The following is an 18,975-nucleotide window of genomic DNA, read 5'->3' on the forward strand; positions in this document are numbered from 1 at the left end:
CATATGTCTAGATATATGTCTAGACCTATATATTAAATTGCAAGAAAAACAGATTATTTCTTTGCCTGAAAAGGGCAAAGCACTAGGTCTGTTATCAGAGGCAGGCTGAGTTATGGCTTTATTTGGATTCCAGTCTGTTAGTTCCTCTCCGTGAATAACCAATTATGATTCATATTTCCAAATACCAGTCATTTCATAAATCCTGCTGGAGAGCACAGCAGTGTAGCTAAAGTGCTGTCATGGAGCTCTACCCATAAAGTCACTGATGCAGTTATAATATATCTGCTCATAATTTAATTCCCTTGTTGCATGTCTTGAAGGTATGCATTCCCATACTCTCACATTTAAAATACTTTAATTAAGGATGTTCTTCCTCATCTCTTGTATATATTTAGAATTCTAAACAGGTGCTGTTTTTAAAGTATTCAAGGGATTTAATTGGGCCCTCTGTATCATAGAGTAAAAGCCAGAGACCTCTAGTTTTTGTGTCACAAGATGATTATTTTACTTAGTCATTATGATAACAGATCCTGAAGTTCTGGCTTGTCCTGGTTCTGCAATAATTTAATAATTTTCTTTCCACATTTGCTTTTGCAAATTGTGGCTGTTACAGAAAGTGATTTCTCAGTGTCCTGAAAGAAATGAAAATGTTAGAGTTCTTCAGAATGTGCAGGAGATCTTGTATTGTCTCAAGACCCACTCTGCTATTGCTGCAGCACAGTAGCATATTCCACAGTCCAAACATACAGTATCAGGAAGCAAACTGAACAACTTATAATGTGCTCATCATTGTGAAATAGAAGGGTATCATATTAGGGTACCATTTCTTTCAAATTTGAAAGGTTAAATACGTTTTAAGATAAAAAAACTTGGTCAAAAACAAAAAGCAGAAGGCCACCTTATTAAATAAAAAAAGTTAGGCTAAGAAAAAGAATGTTATAGGAAAGAAACCTTCATTGCACTGCAACATTAGGTAAACTGAACTGGAGATAGTAAAATACTTAGTAAAATACAAATCTAGTTAGTTTAAGTAATATCTACAGTGAAAGAGATTGAAAGAAAATATCTGGGAAAACTTGTTTGCATTTCTCACAAAAAACTTACTGTTTAAAAATCTAATTTATCTATTACTAACAGGCTGATCGGTGATTATCTCAAATATGCATGGATCTTAATCACCTGAGAATTGCAGCAAGATTCACTTTAGTGTCAGGAGGATGAGAATCTTACCTAACAAGAGCTAATGGTTTGCTAGCCCATTGTTCAAAACTCAGTACCTTAACTCTGTAAAGGCTAAACATTTTGCCTTAGTTTCCACGTAGCAGACACAGTATGTGCTGCTACATATGGAGTAAGAAGTTAAAACTCAAATGTTTCCTTTATTTAATGACAAACATTAAAGTTACAAAAAGAACAGCCTGAACACAGCCCAACAGTGAACAGAGAAGACCACTTGTCAAAGTTAATAAAATTTTGTATTGAAAGAGATTTCTCCTTACTGTTATTTCAAGTGATTTGGTGTTTCTGAAAGAATTTACTGTGATACATGTCCACACAATTGCAGGTGATTTTATAAGTATTCACTTAGTGGGATTTACTAGAACAGTACCTTTCTCTTAGCTTTGAGCTGCTCATGATATTTGTTGGATGTGTCGCCTGGTATTTCTCCTCCCCAGAGGGTAACTCCCACCATGGAATAAGTGATGCCCATGACAAGCAGTGGAAAGCAGTAGACCAGCACGATCACAATAACATGATACCTGCAATGAAAAGATATTAAAGTGGTAAGTGCTTTCAGAGGAGCTACACTGATGGAATTGGCTGTTAGAAGTCAAGACTGCTACTTTAGCACAAAGCATGTTTTATATTAGCTGACTAGTCCTTGGTGTTTTCACTGTCCTTTTGGAAGTCTTGAAATGCACTGCAAATTTATGTACATTTTAATGCATGTGCTTTGTGGGGTGTCTAATGCTGAGCCTGCTCTAGTATATGTTATGAATGACTCTATAGTTACCATGCTTAGTGACTGCAGAATAATGTATGTTTGTCCATAACTAGCTGAATTGATTTAATTGCACAGCCAGGTGTCATGAGGGCAAGCTAGGCATTTGGAGCTCTAGTCTGGACCATAAATGAAAGAGGAAAATAAGTATTTTAGTGATATATTGATGCAAAGACCCTGATGAGAGTCCTGTCACCCACCATTCTTCATATGGCAGGTCTGTTGCACGTAGACAACACAGATCTGTAGCCTTGTGCAATACAGTCTCCACTGCTGATGTAAGCACTGGGAAAACAAAGGTAATTTCTTTTGCCTTCTGTTAGTTCCTGGTTAAATGCCAACTTCAGATAAAATCCTAGTGAACGATCAGTGAAGAATCTTCAGCTGTCTCTGAGTGTGACCTTCCTGCCCTAAAGACAAATGTCTGTGTATGACTCCTAAAGTGATAAAAAATTACATATGACCAGGACTTCTTTCACCTGCCTCAAAAAGAGCAAAAGGTCAAATTTGATTCTAGATGGTTACACAGGCTCTCAGCTTTGAACACAATGTTTTTCTTAAATGTCAGTGAAGACATAAAAGGACAGATGCCCAAGTAGCCCCTTATTCCTAATTCTCCCAGAAGGACAAACAGGATATATTTAATTTGACTGATATTCTGACTTTCAGAAAGGGAACCAGTTACAGGTTATCCAGATTTTTCTTTTGGACAAATATCTGACATAAGTAATTGTGATAGTGTAACAGAATGAAGTGATAAAATCCAGCCCTCCCATGAAGAGATCTAGAGAACAAAAAGTCTGGCTAGGGCCTTCTCATTCTCTACAATTACCTGAAAGGGGATTGTAGTGAGGTGGATGTTTGTCTCTTCTCCCTAGTTACAAGAGAATAAATAGCTTCAGGCTGTGCCAGGGAAGGTTTAGACTGAATATTAGGAAATTTTTTTTCATGAGAAGTGTTGTCAAGCATTGGTATAGGCTGCCCAGAGGAGCAATTGATTCACCATCCCTGGATGTATTTAAAACGTGTAGATGTGGCACTTAGTGACATGGTCTAGTGGTGGATTTAGCAGTGTGAGGTTAGTGATTGGACTTGATGACCTTAGAGGTCTTTTCCAAACTAAGTGATTTGAAAGAGAGACTAGAAATCCTTGTGTTCCTGGTTAGGATAAAGAGGAATCTTGCTTTGAATTGCACATTATATTCCCAATTCTGACCATCTCTCTCTGTATAAAAGTAGCCATCTTAGGTTGAGCAGTGATGGTAAAAGTGCAGCACAGGAGAGAGCACACTCAGAGATGTGGAAGAGTATAAAATCGTTCTGTTTATCACATATAATGCTATATCATCCTTACTTAGAAAACTGGCTCTGCATTTCTCAGTGATTAAAGCTGTTAGTTATTCTGTGTGTAGAGTATCTGCACGACACTAGACATTTTGCCAAGTCCATTGCAAGTCTAGACACCACCATGCACAAGTTTAAAAGAACAAAAGCTTACGTAAAATGCTGTTTTGGACCACCTGGCCATGCTACATAGCAAAGAGTTCTCCCAGGCATCACCTTGGTTATGGAGTATAGGCACTGGGGAAAGGCCAACAGGAATGCCAAAATCCATATGCTCCCAATGACCACCTTGGTAGCAGTTGCAGAGAGCCTAGGTTTCAAGGGATCAATAATGGCCATGTATCTGTAAAAGAAAGCAGAAACCTCTATGTCAGAAATCTTCAGAGATTCATGCGTATCTAGAATCAGCCAAAGTTTAGGATAAAACAGAAGCATAAAAGCAGAGATATTTGTCTTCCTGCAGTTCTGATGTCACTGCTCTTTGTGTGGTTCAGCTCCAATGAAGGCAGCACCTGGAAGGAGAAGGTTCATTGGATATTATTTTGCAGCCATGGGGCAGACAGTTAATCATATGTATATCACTAAAGAAACTATTTTGCTAAGAGTTAGACCATTCTGTTACTGTACAGCCTGATTGAAAAGCAACAATGAGGCTGGATCCTCTGTTACTTTGCCAGGTCATACAGCATTTATTTCTAATACAAAAATTTACAGCCAAGCTGTCAGGATTATTAGTCACCTGTCCCAAAGCTACAGGAACCTGAAAAGTCCACATGCATTTATGTCAGTAGAGATAGACTGACTTCAGATTGTCTGCCAAAGAACACCAGAGCAACTGATTTGTACAGAGACTGATTGAAGTGTCAGTTTAGAACTGGTAAAAGCACTAAGGGAAATAAATGCATAAAGTAAGAAAATATCTCATTTTCCTTCTCAGTTCCTGTGTTCTCAGGTAGGATAGCATTCTTTGTGCTGCCCCATAATTGTATTGGCAATTCATGTATGCTGGTAACCTTCGAAGAACATACAAAAAAATAATAAAAAAGTTTACTCTAAGTAATTACAGTGTAAAAGGTTAGGAAAAAAAAATCAATGAGAGAAAGCATCTAGACAGACGGTAATAGAAGTCTTGTTTTTTGTCTGTTGATCTCTATTACAAGGAACAAGGGAGACACAAAATTTGTATCAATCATTTTTTGATATATATATTGTGTTTGCTGCAATTGAAAGACTCTTACTCATTTCAAATGAAGGAAGGAGTGATATATTTTAATTGTTACAGTGCACATCTAGGTCTTGGCAGACTTGCCCAAGATTCTTAGGTACAGACATTAGCCATGAGACAATAATAATATTTGTAAGATAATGTTCCTGATCAGAATTTGTGCAAGAATCTTCTGCATTCATATTTACCTGCTGTGGGACACAAATTTCTCTCAAAATAGTCTTATTTTTTTGGAAATTTTATATGTGACAGATGAGTAATTACAGAACAGCTGTTTGTTTTAGCAAAGCTAACTCTGTTTATAGCTAATGATAAAATATGTGATTAATCCAACATTGGTCATAATAGTGCTATGCCTTCTCTAGTAGGCATGATAACTGCCCTAGTATCTTGAAACATCCAAATACTATCAGAAACAGGGAGTGATCTAAAACACCTTCAGTTCTATTAAATTTCCATATCTAGAATTCAAAGTTTTGTTTTTACTGCACTTTGATATTTTTCTATGAAATAGTTTTATTTGAGTGCTGGACGTCTTGTTTCTTGAGAACAGCAGTTGGATTGTTGCCCTCTTCTACCTAGCTCCTTTCTCCTCCAAAGAGTAAGTACCACTTGGTAAAGAAGTCTGGTTTATAGTCATGAGCCCTGTCTTTCAAATTGAGCTGGCTTTTGTGCCAGCACTGTCCAAATGTTTGATGATCTTGTAGTAAGTGATAAGCTGTAAACAAATAATCTTTTTCACATGCTTGTGAGACTCTTAAGGCATCTCCTCCTAGCCTGGAATTATTCCTTCAAATTGCTACTTTTCTTCAGATTGCACATTGCTATTGTTTTATGAGCTTTTGTCAGATTTCTATTACATTCACATTATTCTTATTCCCAGTTATATTATTCTTACTCTCAATAGATACCAACAGTGGTTCTTGTTGTCGAAGATAAAATTTGGTTGTTTTATCTCCCCGTCTGCCTTTTAAAGACATGGATTGTTTGGGTGAAATGACTCATACAGATATACTGATGGAAATTTTAACAATTGGCTGTCTGAGTAAGGTAAATCAAAGGACAAGGATCAGAAGAAAAGCAGGCTATTTATCTTTCGAGTTCAAATTTGAGTGATAAGCCAACAGCCTAGCTATTGCACAAGATCAATTACAAATATGTAGCAGGCAGTCATTCTGAAAGGCAAAATGGGAAGGAAGTAGGGGAACTTTGGCTATTCCCTCAATACTGTCTTTGTGCAGGATAGATTTAGCTGAAGGGAGTATTGACAGCTCTGTTACAGAGCCTTTGATAACAAATCTAAGTTATTCAACTTTGCCAGTACCCTAACAATTACAGTGTGTTCTCTAAGTTCTCTAAGTGGCTTTTCTTAGAAACAAAACTGCCTATTTAACGTAGTGAGATATTGCTTTTAACTGCAATTGTTACATTCACTCAGATTTGTCATACATGTTTGGTAGTGCTTTCATAGAGAAGCTGTCATTGCCACGAGTAAGTAAAGTAGAAAATGTGGAATGACCTTTCACTGCAGGTCAAAAACTATCTCCATGTTTGAACAGAATCTGCATGTCTCTGTAGCTGAAAGGAGCCTTGAAAAGAACTGAGTTCTTCCTGCACTGTTAGTTGTCATTTGTGAAGGAGACACATGCTCCTGCTTACGATTTCATTTGCTGTAAATGTTATCTTACCATTACAGGTATCAGAGGGTAGTTTGTCTATCTCTTTAGGCTCAATCTGAAGTAGCAGTAGCTAATTTTTCAGTTGGCTCTTGCTTTCTCTCTCCATTCAGCAGGAGTTTCCAGCAGAATGATGAGATATAAGATCTAGCAAAAGAACTGAGACTGGGGAGTAGTTTGCTGAATGAAAAAAATAGAAGTTAAAAGAGAAAAAAGATAAAGTAATAGGATAAGCAAAGAAAGGAGAATTGTAGAATAGCAGCATATAGAAACTGTGTTGAGAGAGGAGAGAATAAGAAGGAAACCGGGGGTCATGTAAGAGCAAAAGACATGACAAAAATCAGCCCTAGTGTAGCAGAGATTCCAAGGTAAGTAGAACTGGTATAAAACCAGAACATTTTGGCAGTGTGGCTGTGTGGTGGCAAGTTCTTCTGCCTCTGCAGGTGTGTGGGAGAAAACTCTCTCTGTGTCAGCCAACCATAAACATCATGCAAGGGGAACAGCAGGACTTCTTGGATGCACCCATGTCTTACAGACAACACTCCACGGTTCCTTCAAGTGGTCTGAACTTCATAATAGAATCATAGCATAAGCTGAGTTGGAAGTGACCCATGAGGATTGAGTCCAACACCTGACCCTGCACAGGACTGTCCCCTAGAATCACACCGTGTGTCTGAGAGCATTGTCCAAACACTTCATGAACTGAGATATGCTGGTGCTGTGTCCACTTCCCTGGGGAACCTGTTCCAGTGCCCTCTGGGTGAGAAATCTGTTCTTGATACCTGACCTAAGCTTCCCCTGACTCAGCTTCATGCTGTTCCCCCAGCTCCTGTCACTGAACAGGAGAGTGAAGAAATCAGTGCCTGTCCTTCTGCTCTCCCTTGTGATGATGTTAAAGGCTGCAGTGAGGTCTCCCCTCAGTTTCCTCTTTACGCTGAACAAGCCAAGTGACCTCACCCACTCCTCATAAGGCTTCCCCTCCAGACCTTTCACCAGCCTTGTGGTCTTCCTCTAGATGCTCTCTAGATAGATTAATGTCTTTTTTATGTTGTAGTGCCCAAAATTTATGCAGTTGTTCTGAAGCCAGTGACAAATACAGAAGCCCTCATAGGTTCACCATGTTCTGTGGTATTTATACACAGACCTTTTACCTCTCCCCACCTCATCTCCAAGGACAGTAAAAGATGGTAGGCATTTGAGCTGAAGAAGGATTTCTAATGGCTAAAAGCAAATGAAGGCTTGTTACACCCCTGAAAAAAATTCTGGAGCCACACAGACATTTTTTCAGTGGGGTGCTGTGCCAATTTGCTTTGCAGTCTTTGGATATTCACTGTTCATTCTGTCACCAGACTTGAGCAGTGTGACTCCCTGCTGAATAAAGCCTCTGAACTCCCACTCAGGTGGTTTCATTTAAAGATGGGACTTCTAATGCTTTCTCACTCCAGTGGAAGCTGCTGATAGTGCCACAGATAACTTATTGCACACAACAAAGCAGGGATGTAAAATACACATTGCTGAAAGGAATGAATTCATTATACTCATTTATCACAACAAGCAAAAATCATTATTACCCCACCCAACAAAACATTTGTACTTGGAAAATATTTATAAGATGGAATAAGCTGGAAAAGCTGGCATCCCATGGCTTGGACAGGAGCACTGTTTGCTGAGTTAAGAACTGGCTGGATGGCCGGGCCCAGAGAGTGCTGGTGAATGGAGCTGCATCCAGCTGGGGATCAGCCACCAGTGGTGTCCCCCAGGGGTCTGTGCTGGGGCCAGTCCTGTTCAGTATTTTTATTGATGACATGGATGAGGGTATTGAGTCTTTCATTAGTAAATTTGCAGATGACACTAAGCTGGGAGCATGTGTTGATCTGTTGGAAGGTAGGAGGGCTCTGCAGAGAGACCTGGAACGTTGGATGGATGGGCAGGGTCCAGTGGGATGAGGTTTAGTAAGTCCAAGTGCCGGGTCCTGCATTTTGGCCACAGTAACCCCCTGCAACATTACAGGCTGTGGATGGTGTGGCTGGACAGTGCCCAGGCAGGAAGGGACCTGGGGTACTGATCGACTGCCAGCTGAACATGAGCCAGCAGTGTGCCCTGGTGGCCAAGAAGGCCAATGGCCCCTGGCCTGGGTCAGGAACAGTGTGGCCAGCAGGAGCAGGGAGGTCATTCTTCCCCTGTACTCAGCACTGGTGAGGTCACACCTTGAGTGCTGTGTCCAGTTCTGGCCCCTCAGTTTAGGAAGGATGTTGGGACATTTGAGTGCATCCAGAGGAGGCAGCAAGGCTGATGAGGGGCTTGGAACACAAGCCCTGGGAGGAATAGCTGAGGGAGCTGGGATTGTTTAGCCTGGAAAAAGGGACTCAGGGGTGACCTTGTCACTCTTTACAACTCCCTGAAAGATGTTTGTATTAAGGTGGGGGTCAGTCTCTTTCTCCAGGCAGCAGCCAACAGAACCAGAGGACACAGTCTTAAGCTGCACCAAGGGAAATACAGGCTGGATATTAGGAAAAAGCTTTTTATAGAAAGAGTGATAAAGTAGTGGAATGGTCTGCTCTGGGAGGTGGTGGAGTCACCATCCCTGGATGTATTTAAAAAAAGACTGGATGTGGCACTCGGTGCCATGGTTTAGTTGAGATGTTAGGCAGGGGCAGGGGTTGGACTCCATGATCTTGGAGGTCTCTTCCAACCTTGCGATTCTGTGATTTAGAAATGCAGGGATGGAAATATGTAGAGGTAGAGACTCCAGCCAGCACTTGCAAGAATGTGGATTGCTCAACAACTGCACCATGTTCTTCTATGTATGACTGAAACATTTTTAGGTAGCACTTCAGTTTCATATGCACACCATTAGCACATGATTTTATTTTGTGACTTCTCTTGTGTTGCTTCTCTTACAACTTCATCTTGTGTTAATCTTTGTCTCTAAGTGATTACTACTGAAGTCATCAAGAATCTTTCCACTGAGCTTAATGAGAAATCATTCAGGCTGCATGATATAATGGCTGCTGCACTCTTTTCTTAGCTGCTGGGGTCAGAATAGATCCAGTTCCCTTCTGAACTGCTCTGTTTGTCTAGAGTCTCTCTTGTCAATTTAGACTCTTCTTGTGTCTTGGATTCACCAAATCAAGAAAACCTGTTTTCTCTGAAACAAAAATAGAGACAGTCTTCTTTTGAATAACACTGATAAAGTCTTTAAACCAGTAGTTTTAATGGCAGCAAAATCATGTATCTCTTACAGTTCTCAAGTAACATGAGCCAAATAGCTGCTACGTACTATAAAAGCTTACAAAGTTTGTGTATTATGGTCCCAACAATGAAAAAGATAAAAAAATAAACCTAATTTGTCTTTTTGTAAAATAGCATACACTGGCTAATACAGCCATGAAAACCTTTCATCTTTAACACATAATTTAGAAAATTGTAGCAAAAATACACAAGATGTTATTAAAACAAAATGATGTTCAAAATTGGATCCTACAAATGCCCATCTGGAGACACAGTTGGAAGCCTTTAATCATCCTAACTTATTTGTTTCACCTGTTTACAGTGTGTTTATAAACTCACATGGGGCAAAATGTAATCATCCCTGATTGTAACAGGAAATTGGAACTTGACAAAGGAAGAGACTGAGAGAAAAATCATAATGCTTGCATATAAGTGGCTTGTCAACAGGAGACAGCAGAGCATGCTTCTTTCATGAATACACAGAAGATGTTATTCCCTCAAGACAGAAGCTGATTTTGAGACTTTGTGTTTAGAATCAACTGGTATTTAAAAAGCTTAGGGAAATTGCTGTGATTCCCTGCCCTTATTTAGAAGATTGCTGTGAAAAATCCTCCAAAAGGTTAGCTATACAGAGCAGACTAACGGTGATGGAATGAACTGAGGTTTTAAAGGCATTTTTTGTATGATGAAAACCAAATCTTTAACTTTTGTATTCTTTAATCTCTATGTGCTACCTACTAGAGCAAGGCTCCTTCTTTTCTTGTGGGACTAGTTTGTATTCATTTATTTAGTCTGATTTTCTCTGCAGGAAGAGTAGCTGTGAGCATTTCTGTAGGACTATAATTGCTGTTGAGAAAGACTGGTTTTGGTGCCCTGAAGGGTCTGTTGTGTAGTGTTCACCTTAAAGCCAACACCATAAAGGAAGTGTGTGACAACATGACAGACAAACACATGGTACATTTGAGACATTAGTGGGCAGTATCCCAGGGGTATAACTTGGCCTTGACTTACCCATAGGACTGTGTGTTGCTCTGGGCGAATGGCTATTTCTGCTTTGAGCAGGTGAAAACACTGAAGTTTTTCTGAAATCAGGAGTAGCTTCCAATGCCTTGCTAAACTAGCCTCTTAACTGAATCCTAAACCCAGTAATGTTGAAAGTCTTCAGGATGGCTGAGCTCTCACAAGCAGTGCTTTCTACTTGAGGAGGATCTGGTAGCTGACAATGAGCTAGATTTTATGAATATGTAATTGATTTAATGCAATATATTCTATACCTATGTCTATTGACAGAAAAAGGATAAGACTTTTCTTCAGTCTGTCTCATAAAATGAGAGACTGACTTCTGACAGAAAGGTTTCTGTTTCTCCTTTTCTTTTAATATCATCTACCTGGGCTGTCAAGGACCAGTATCAGTGCGAAGCCAGTGGAAACACCTCCAGCTGCATAAAGCCACTGCCATGTCTCTGTTTCTGCCACTGTCATTTAGTTGGCTTCCTTCTTGTTTCTGCAGTTATTTTGAAATAATTTTATTTTAGGGAAACCCAGATATGTGAATGATACAACTTTCTCTCCTGGTTGGTAAATTAGTCAGAGGAAAATGCATTTAAGCAATAATATTTAAGAAAATAAATAAATAAACAAAACAAACCTCTCCCTCCAAAAAACTCACCACCTGAACCCTTAACTAACTTTTAGAAATACCACAGACTACATTGCATAGTAAACCACAGAACATATTTTAATAGTTTTCATTAAATTATAAATAAGGGTATGTAATTAAGGCTAAGACTGTCTAAAATAAACTTCTTGTTTGAATGTGAGGTTCAATCTTATTGGATATTTCCTGTCTGAACAAGAAGTCTGAGGGCTTGTTGCTGTTGTAAATGTGGCTTACAATTCTCAAGATATTGGTATATCAATGTATTTTTTACAGCACCTTTTGAAAGCAGCATAAATAGAATATTTATTCAGTACAAAACAAAAGGAAAAAATAACTGTTACACCTGTATTTTTTCCCAGACTGTCCCAGTATGTTATTAATAATGTAACTCTGATGTGATTTTCTACCAGAACTGCAAAAAATCCTCTTTTTTGCCCAATGAAATTGTACCATTGCAAGAAAAGGTTTACTTTTCCCAGGCCTCTGCATGCTGAGTCCTGTAAGCATTGCATCAAAATATTCTGCAGAAACGATTTTACCTCTTTGCTAAGAAAGAGAATTGTCAAATCCAAAAAATCTTTTTAGACCCCCAGATTATAGAGAGTCCTTTGTGTTTCAGCTCTTGATATTTGAGCCCTTAATGGCCTCCTGCTGAGCTTTCTCTCCAGTTCTGTGAACTAGTATTTTTTAGAGGGCAGCCCACATACTGGAACCCACAAATAAGATGTGCTTCATTTTCAAATACTCTTTGAGGAAGACAGAGAAATGGGGAAGGGATTTCCTCTTTGAATTCTATAGTTTGACTAGCAAAGTAAGAATAGAAATAATAGTGATAATTTCTAAGGTATATATTGATTTTTTCCCCTTCATGATATGCAGTGACCAGAGCTGATTCCTGAAGTTGTGATTTTGAAGCCATCCATTAGTATTGCACTTTAGTGTGGTAGTGGGGTATGGCAGCTAGTGTTTTCTGTAGTTATGTGGCACCAAAGGCTTTAGGAAAAGCCAGCTAACAGAAAAGTGGCATCTTATGGGAAAAAGACAGAAGCACTATCCATTTCTTCTGGTGAAAATATCCTCAGGCCTGTGAAGCACAAGAAACCTGAAAAACTCCATCTCCTTTTTTTTTGTTTTTCTTGTTCTGATGTTCATCTCTCTGTCACAAGTCTTCAGTGCAAATTCTCACTTTTTCATATGAAAACCATTTACTTTGAGACATCTCAATCTGAGGGAAAGGGAATGAGAGAGGGGCCAAAGGCTGCAGCTGAGCTCTGTGCTGGGTCTGGCAGCTGGCTGGGCAGTGCAGGTTTCCTGTCTGTCACTGCTTCAGCCTCCTCCATTTGCCAGGGAGCCAAGCACAAAGCACTTGGTGCCAGGCTCATGTTCAAGGATGCAAGTACCAATAGACCTTCTTGATGTGCATCTGCTGCTGACCCTGCTACCATATGACCACCACACAGGGTCATGCCCTGTGCGCTCCATATCTCAACCTGGTAGAAATGTTTGCAATCATTTTTACACATACACATTTCCCTGTAGTTTAGTATTTCTGAGCACATAAGACAGGTAACAGATATTTAATGACAGTCAGATAATAGATTGGAAGGAATATCAGTTTAAAATGTTTATGGTGCATGAAGGCCTTGAGCAATTTGTCCCAGGAATGGGAAATCAGGTAGAGACTGATACCAAAATGTATTCTACTGGAAAGATAAGACGTTTTTCAGTGTGCCAGCTGCCTACTTCAGAATTTCAGTAACATTAATTTATAGGGCTTGTGGTACTATTTTGTGCCAATAATAACTGCTCTTACAGAATACACCTGGAGAGATTGAAGAGCCTAAGTGATATTTTGAGGGTGTGAGTGTGTGTACATATGATGAGTTTGGGTTTTATTTTATAAGGTGAATCATGCATTTATGTCTCATATCTGTCTTGTTACAAGCTTGTATCATACTACTTTTGCTAGAGTCTGAGTGTATAGAGGGATTATTAACAGCCATCAGTAACTGAAAATTGTCAAGGAAAAAACTGACCTAGTATATGTGTGCTTCTGTAGAGATATTAGAAGTGAGAAAATAAGGTGGGAAACTAGAATAACAGGTATTAAATAAGGACATACATATGCATGCTAGAAACAAGATAATACTAAGGCTCATAAAAAAGAGAGGAGACTGTGCAAGAGGAGAAATAAAACTGATTATTAAATACAGAGTCACATAAAATGAAACAAATGTTTTTTGCCTTCAAATGCCAAAAACTTGCTGGCATACTAGAAAGAAAAGAAATGGTAAAATATGAACAGGATCAACAACTACTCACCATTGCAGTTAGAATACTTTTAAGTCCAGAGGAGTTGCTTTTACAAAGAGTTACATTTATTCACATAAGAAAATTATTATGGAATTGCAGAGAGAAAAGTAACTGAGAAAGTAATGTAAAAGTAAATGTGCTAAAAACAGGAAAAAGTGCATAGTACTAAGTGCTCTACTGAAGGCATGTTATTTTGTGCTGTATTGCTACATCCCCAAACTTCCAGTGTAACCATCAAGTATCTGCTGAGAATTTTTAGACCTACATGTAGAACTGGTTTTCTAACAAAGCAATCTTGGGACTCAAAATTAATTGCTGGCATACCTGAACCACTGTTTTTGCTTGCTAAGGTCTTGTAGAGAAGGACAGCAGGTCTTCAATGGCTGGGTGGCCTAAATTCTCTGTAATTTACTGTCATTAGTATGTTCAAGAATCATACTGCAGTCACACACTGTATTGCCATGATCACAGATGGTGTTTAGGATCATGGATGGACCCTTTAGGATCATGCATTGGTCAGTGACAAGGGCATATTGGCTCCAGAATTATCTTCTATTCAGTTTATCTTGAACTATTTCCCAGTTTATCCCCATAAAGTAGCTAAAGGAACTGTTGCTCTGGAAGCAATGTAACTGTGGAACTGTGCAGCACAGAAGAATGCAGGAATTAATGTCCTTGAAGCAGCACAGTATAAAATCTCTGCTGCTTCTCATGCCTGAAACAACTCGGTTTGAGCTACCTGTGGTATCTCTGCAGTAGAGTACAAACAGCCTGTTGGAAAAGAAGGAGAAAGCAGGGGGGAAACCCCACCAGGAAGGGAGGTCAGAAGTGTTAATAAACCCATGTAAATTTGAGTCTATTTTCAATGACCAGGATGTCCAGTCTCGGATCTTTCATCCTCAGCTCCAGATGCAGCTCACCCCCACTTCAGGAAGTGCCTAACCACAAAACTCTGTCAATCCTTTAATCTCACAGTCCACACAACTTAGAATGTCCTACACAATAAGATGTGAAAAGAAACATGTACTGCCCATGACCTGTGCTCAGTGATGTCCAGGTCACAGTCACACATTTACACTCTATGAACATTTGGATGCTCTAAAGCAGCCAGTGGAGCATATCAAATCATAGCTTTTACTGAGTTACAATCTATGACCTTTAGTATTTTGGGATGGTAACAATTTCTGAAGGAAAATCATCTGATCCCATCATTTTAGTTCTCTCAGCAGCTTTGTCCTAATTTGTAGCTTTTGTTGTTTAAAATATTTTAATTAAAAGAATGTGTAAGGATGTGTTTATTGGGTTAAAATGGCTGAACTTTTATGAAAGGCAAATAGGAACCAAAGTTTTTAAATACATCCACCCACCAGATCTTTGCCCTGGAATAGGGCTGTCTGTACATCCAAGGACATTCCTTGGAATCTATTTTGACCCTTTGCAGATTTGTTTTGCAGAGGTGGCCAGGGAATGTTTAAAGGAATGTTGAATGCATCAGGTGTGATTTGGTATAAAAGAAAGAGGAATAGCAGTGAAAATAGGGAAGGAGGGATAGACTGCTCTTCTGTTTGTTTTATATGAAGCTGCATGGTGCTACAGAGAGCTCACCTAAACACAGCTATAGTGTTGTTCATTGGAAGATTTTAATTTGCCTTTGATGGCAGGTGAACTTGGAGTTTTGATGGGGTGCAAATTGTGATTTCTTCAGGGGATTTTCAGACAAGAACTAGATCAGAGTGAATAACAGTAGTTATTTACTCACTTCTGAGCACCAGCATTTTGCATTGCTAAACCAAGGAAAACATTTCCAACATATGTATCTGTCCATTGCATTTTAGTCAGTGTGGAGCAGAACTATTTTCTCTCACTCTGGAAATGCAGTTTGGATTCCTAAGAACTGCATTCACTTTTGTCCCCAGTTTCCTAGCATAAATGTAGGAACTGCAAGTAAAGAATTAGATCTCTGTGGATAATTTTGTCTGGAAAAACAAAATAAAACATTTCTCAGAGCATCCAAGTAACTGCTCAACTAATGACTTGGTGAGCTACAGCAGTAACTATTAAATATGCAGCTCTGTTAAATACTTCAACTAAAACCCCTTTATGTTTCTGAAAACCTCAAGCTAGATGAGAATCTTAAGTGAAACTCAAAAAGACAATGAATGAAATCTTTGCCTGGTCAAAGGTTATAGCACTGGTGTTAGTACACTATTGTCTCAATTTTAGAAAATCTTAACTACCATCACTTGGAAATACTGCAGTTCTGACAAGTCAATTCAGCAAAGATGTATAATGTGATTTGAATATGTAGAAAGGAGTTTAGTGAGTAATTTCAGTGCATTGCCAAAAGGAATAAAAGACCTGAAATACAAATCAATCTGTTTTTTCTAAAAAAAAATAAAATAAATCAGTAAGTTACCTCTCCAGCGCAGCAAATGTGAAAACAATAATGAAGAAACATACATTTTCTTTCTCACATCACTCTCTGAGAAACAAGAGTCCTTCAGTGCATCTGTGCAGGAAATCCACCAAGTACATCTCTCCTTTGCTGTATGGGTACTACAGCTGTCTGATTCCATTATCGTCAGGAGTACAAAGGTATAGCTTTTCCCTGACCTTTTTTCTTTGACAATCACAAAGCTTTATTTTGCTTCAAGAAATCAGAAAAAAACTGGGCACTTTGAAACTATGTTCTTACTAGCCCTCCAGATATGCACAGATGGCAATGTAAATAGTCTCATTAGTTAAAATCAGCAGGAACAAAGCATCTCAGAGCTGACTGTGAGAAAAGCTATTAAAAGCAGGGTCTGAAGTGATTTCTGAAGAGGAGGCAAATGCTTCTGCCATCTGCAGAAATACAGAGAAGAGGGAAATTTGAAATCCTCTCCCTTTACACACAATCTCTACAACTCCTTACCAGTATATATTAGATGCCTGGCTGAGAGACAGGCTGTTTTCACAGTGGGAAGCAAAACCCTGAGTTGCTATTATTTGTTATTATAGAATAAGTATTGAAAGATGGAGCACAGAAAACAGCTGAAGTCAAACAGAGAGAGGAAATGTTTGTTGTAAAAAAAAGCAGAACAATAAAAATAATGTAAGACTGAAGGAGGAAGACCAAAGACCAGGAGAAAAAGTGTGTTAGGGAGAGATCCTAAAGAAGCACAGAGGAGCACAGTGAATGAACTACTGAGGTCTTTGCGTCTCACTATGATTGTTATATCTGTATTTTATTTTGGCAGAGAATCTGATCTCAATCTCTCGCCCCTAAACTTTTCTCTTTTCTCACCTGTCCACAGCAATCGCTGTCATGGAGTAGATGCTGGCGAAGACAGCTGTGATTGGGAAGAAGTTGTGGAAGCGGCAGTAAGCCTCTCCAAAGTACCACTCACTGTGCAGCGCATAGATGAAGTTGATGAGAGTATTGAAAGCAGCCATGGATGCATCAGAGAAGGCCAGATTCACCAGGAAGTAATTTGTCACCGTCCTCATGCGCTTGTGAGCCAGGATAATCCAGATGACAATAAGATTTCCAAAAACGGCCACTGCCACCACGCCACCGTAAGCCAGAGACCACAGGGCAATGCGCCAAGAAGGTTGTACGAACTGATTGGAGAAGTTGCCTGCTGAGGAGGCTACAGGGGCAGAAGCATTTGCAGCTGGTGCTTCCAGTGCCTGTCCCCAGGGATCGCCTGCTTCAGCAAGGCTCACATTCCACCTGCTGCTCATGCTCATGTTCCACTTGGCTGTGGGGACTGAAGTCATCTCGGGTGTTTCTCTCCTCTCTTCCAGGAGTGATGTACCTCTCCCACCTCCCTGTCCCAACCCTCCGAAATCCCCACAAACAGGTAAGAAGAGGGAAGGAGGAAAAGTGGAAGTAAGGCAGCACAGCAGGTACTGGGAAGAAGAGCTCTGTCAGAAAAAAAGCTGTGGCTATGCTGTTCAAACTGTTAGAAATGCTCTAACAGACACGTCAGGAGAGCTACCTTGGAGTAGGACAGTATCCTGTTCTCCTCTGTAAAGCCTCTTGCTTTTGATTTTGCTTAAGGAGAAGGGGACTGGGAGCCAAGGCACATTTTATAGGCTTGTGAGTTCCCAGCGTCACAAAGGGAGCGGAGCAATGAGCTCCATCGGCTGGTAAGCTAACACCTCTTTCCCTCTGCTCTCCCTCCCCTTTGATTTCATTCGTTTCCAGCAGCAGGCACTTTCAGGAGCTGTGGAAAGCATCACACGGAAAATGAATTCTCATCTCATTTATGTTGATAGATTTGTTTTATATTGTCTTTCTTTAAGTTTCATTATTGTGCTTCCTTTTTAAAATAGTCTTTTTGCCCTGTATTTGCAGGGCTAATCAGCTGGCTTAGTTGAAATTCCCAGGACTGAGGATGCCTTTTTTATTAAAGCCCTTTCTAGATGAATTTATGCCAGATCAATTCAGAGCTGCTTTTTTGCTGCTCTCTTTTCATTTAGTGCACACTTTCCTTTACACCATTCTGTTACCTACAGATAAACAAATACAGATAAACAAATGTATTCTGCTGGTCTCTGATTTCACTTTTAATTCTGTAATATGTAATTGATATCAAGAAACATTTATAAAGCTGTCTACATGTTCAGAAGTTACTGATTTCTATTAAAACAGTATACAGCCCTAAACATAGGTGTCCCTTGTTAAGGGCAAAATATTAGAGGTTTATTTTCATTGTGTCTTTGAAAAAAAAAATACTTTAGTTATTTTTTTTTTTTATTTGCAGGTATTTCACACTTAGTACTATTATTATTTTGAGCAACCAATATTTTAATATTTATATAACATAGAAAAGGGCAAATGAGGAAATCTAACATCCGATATTTTCACATCCAAAATCAGTTTTCTTGTTAATATGTGAACAACAGCTGGCATTAGGAATGCGTGTTTTATGCAAGGATTGATTGCAAGGGACTTCAACTAACAAACCTTTGTTATTCAATAGGCTGCAGTCTTAAGGGGGAAAATGTGTTTTAGTGCCAATCTTTCATGTTTCAACAATTTAGAGCTACTACTTCTCATCAGCAGAGGTTTCAATTGTATCACAGCAGTGGGAGCTATTCAATATCCCTATCAACAATGACACATTCAATACTTTTTAAATAAAAGCTTCAAACAAAAATTAAATACTCCTGTGTACCATTTCCTCCCTGATGTATTTACCCAGTAGAAGCAGTGCCTGCACTTTAATTGTCAGGTCTTCACTGCAGTTTTAATTCGAATGAATGTAATTGTAGCTGTTTCTATATGAGCTTTTACCCACTTATCCCAGCCCGAGCGGCTGCCCACTGTCAGGCTTAGAAGTTTTGCTGAAAACCACAGAAGCTCTGCTATAAATCCCCTGGTGCTACAGCATGTCTAGAACCCACTCATGCACTGCAGATGGTTGTAACAGGAAAATCACTGGAGTTAATCGCACAGATTCCATTTTGAATTCTAGATCTTGCACCTGCCTCTTCTTTCTTCCTCTCCCTGCAGGTGAGCCTGAAGAAAGGCATG

General features: G+C 39.3%; 1 protein-coding gene across 1 annotated transcript in view; it reads right to left on the minus strand.

The window, feature by feature from the left end:
- Positions 1-17,465, minus strand: part of TACR3 (tachykinin receptor 3) — a 37,737-nt gene extending 20,272 nt beyond the window's left edge. The window contains exons 1-3 of the mRNA XM_056489388.1: positions 16,738-17,465; positions 3,501-3,689; positions 1,610-1,760 (exon numbers count right to left, since the gene is read on the minus strand). Coding sequence (XP_056345363.1) covers positions 1,610-1,760; positions 3,501-3,689; positions 16,738-17,213 — 816 coding nt within the window. The 5' untranslated portion in view covers positions 17,214-17,465. The remainder of the gene's footprint in view (positions 1-1,609; positions 1,761-3,500; positions 3,690-16,737) is intronic.
- Positions 17,466-18,975: the final 1,510 nt, after the last annotated feature.

The sequence above is a fragment of the Oenanthe melanoleuca genome, chromosome 4 (genome assembly GCF_029582105.1).
Source record: "Oenanthe melanoleuca isolate GR-GAL-2019-014 chromosome 4, OMel1.0, whole genome shotgun sequence".
Lineage (NCBI taxonomy): Eukaryota > Metazoa > Chordata > Aves > Passeriformes > Muscicapidae > Oenanthe > Oenanthe melanoleuca.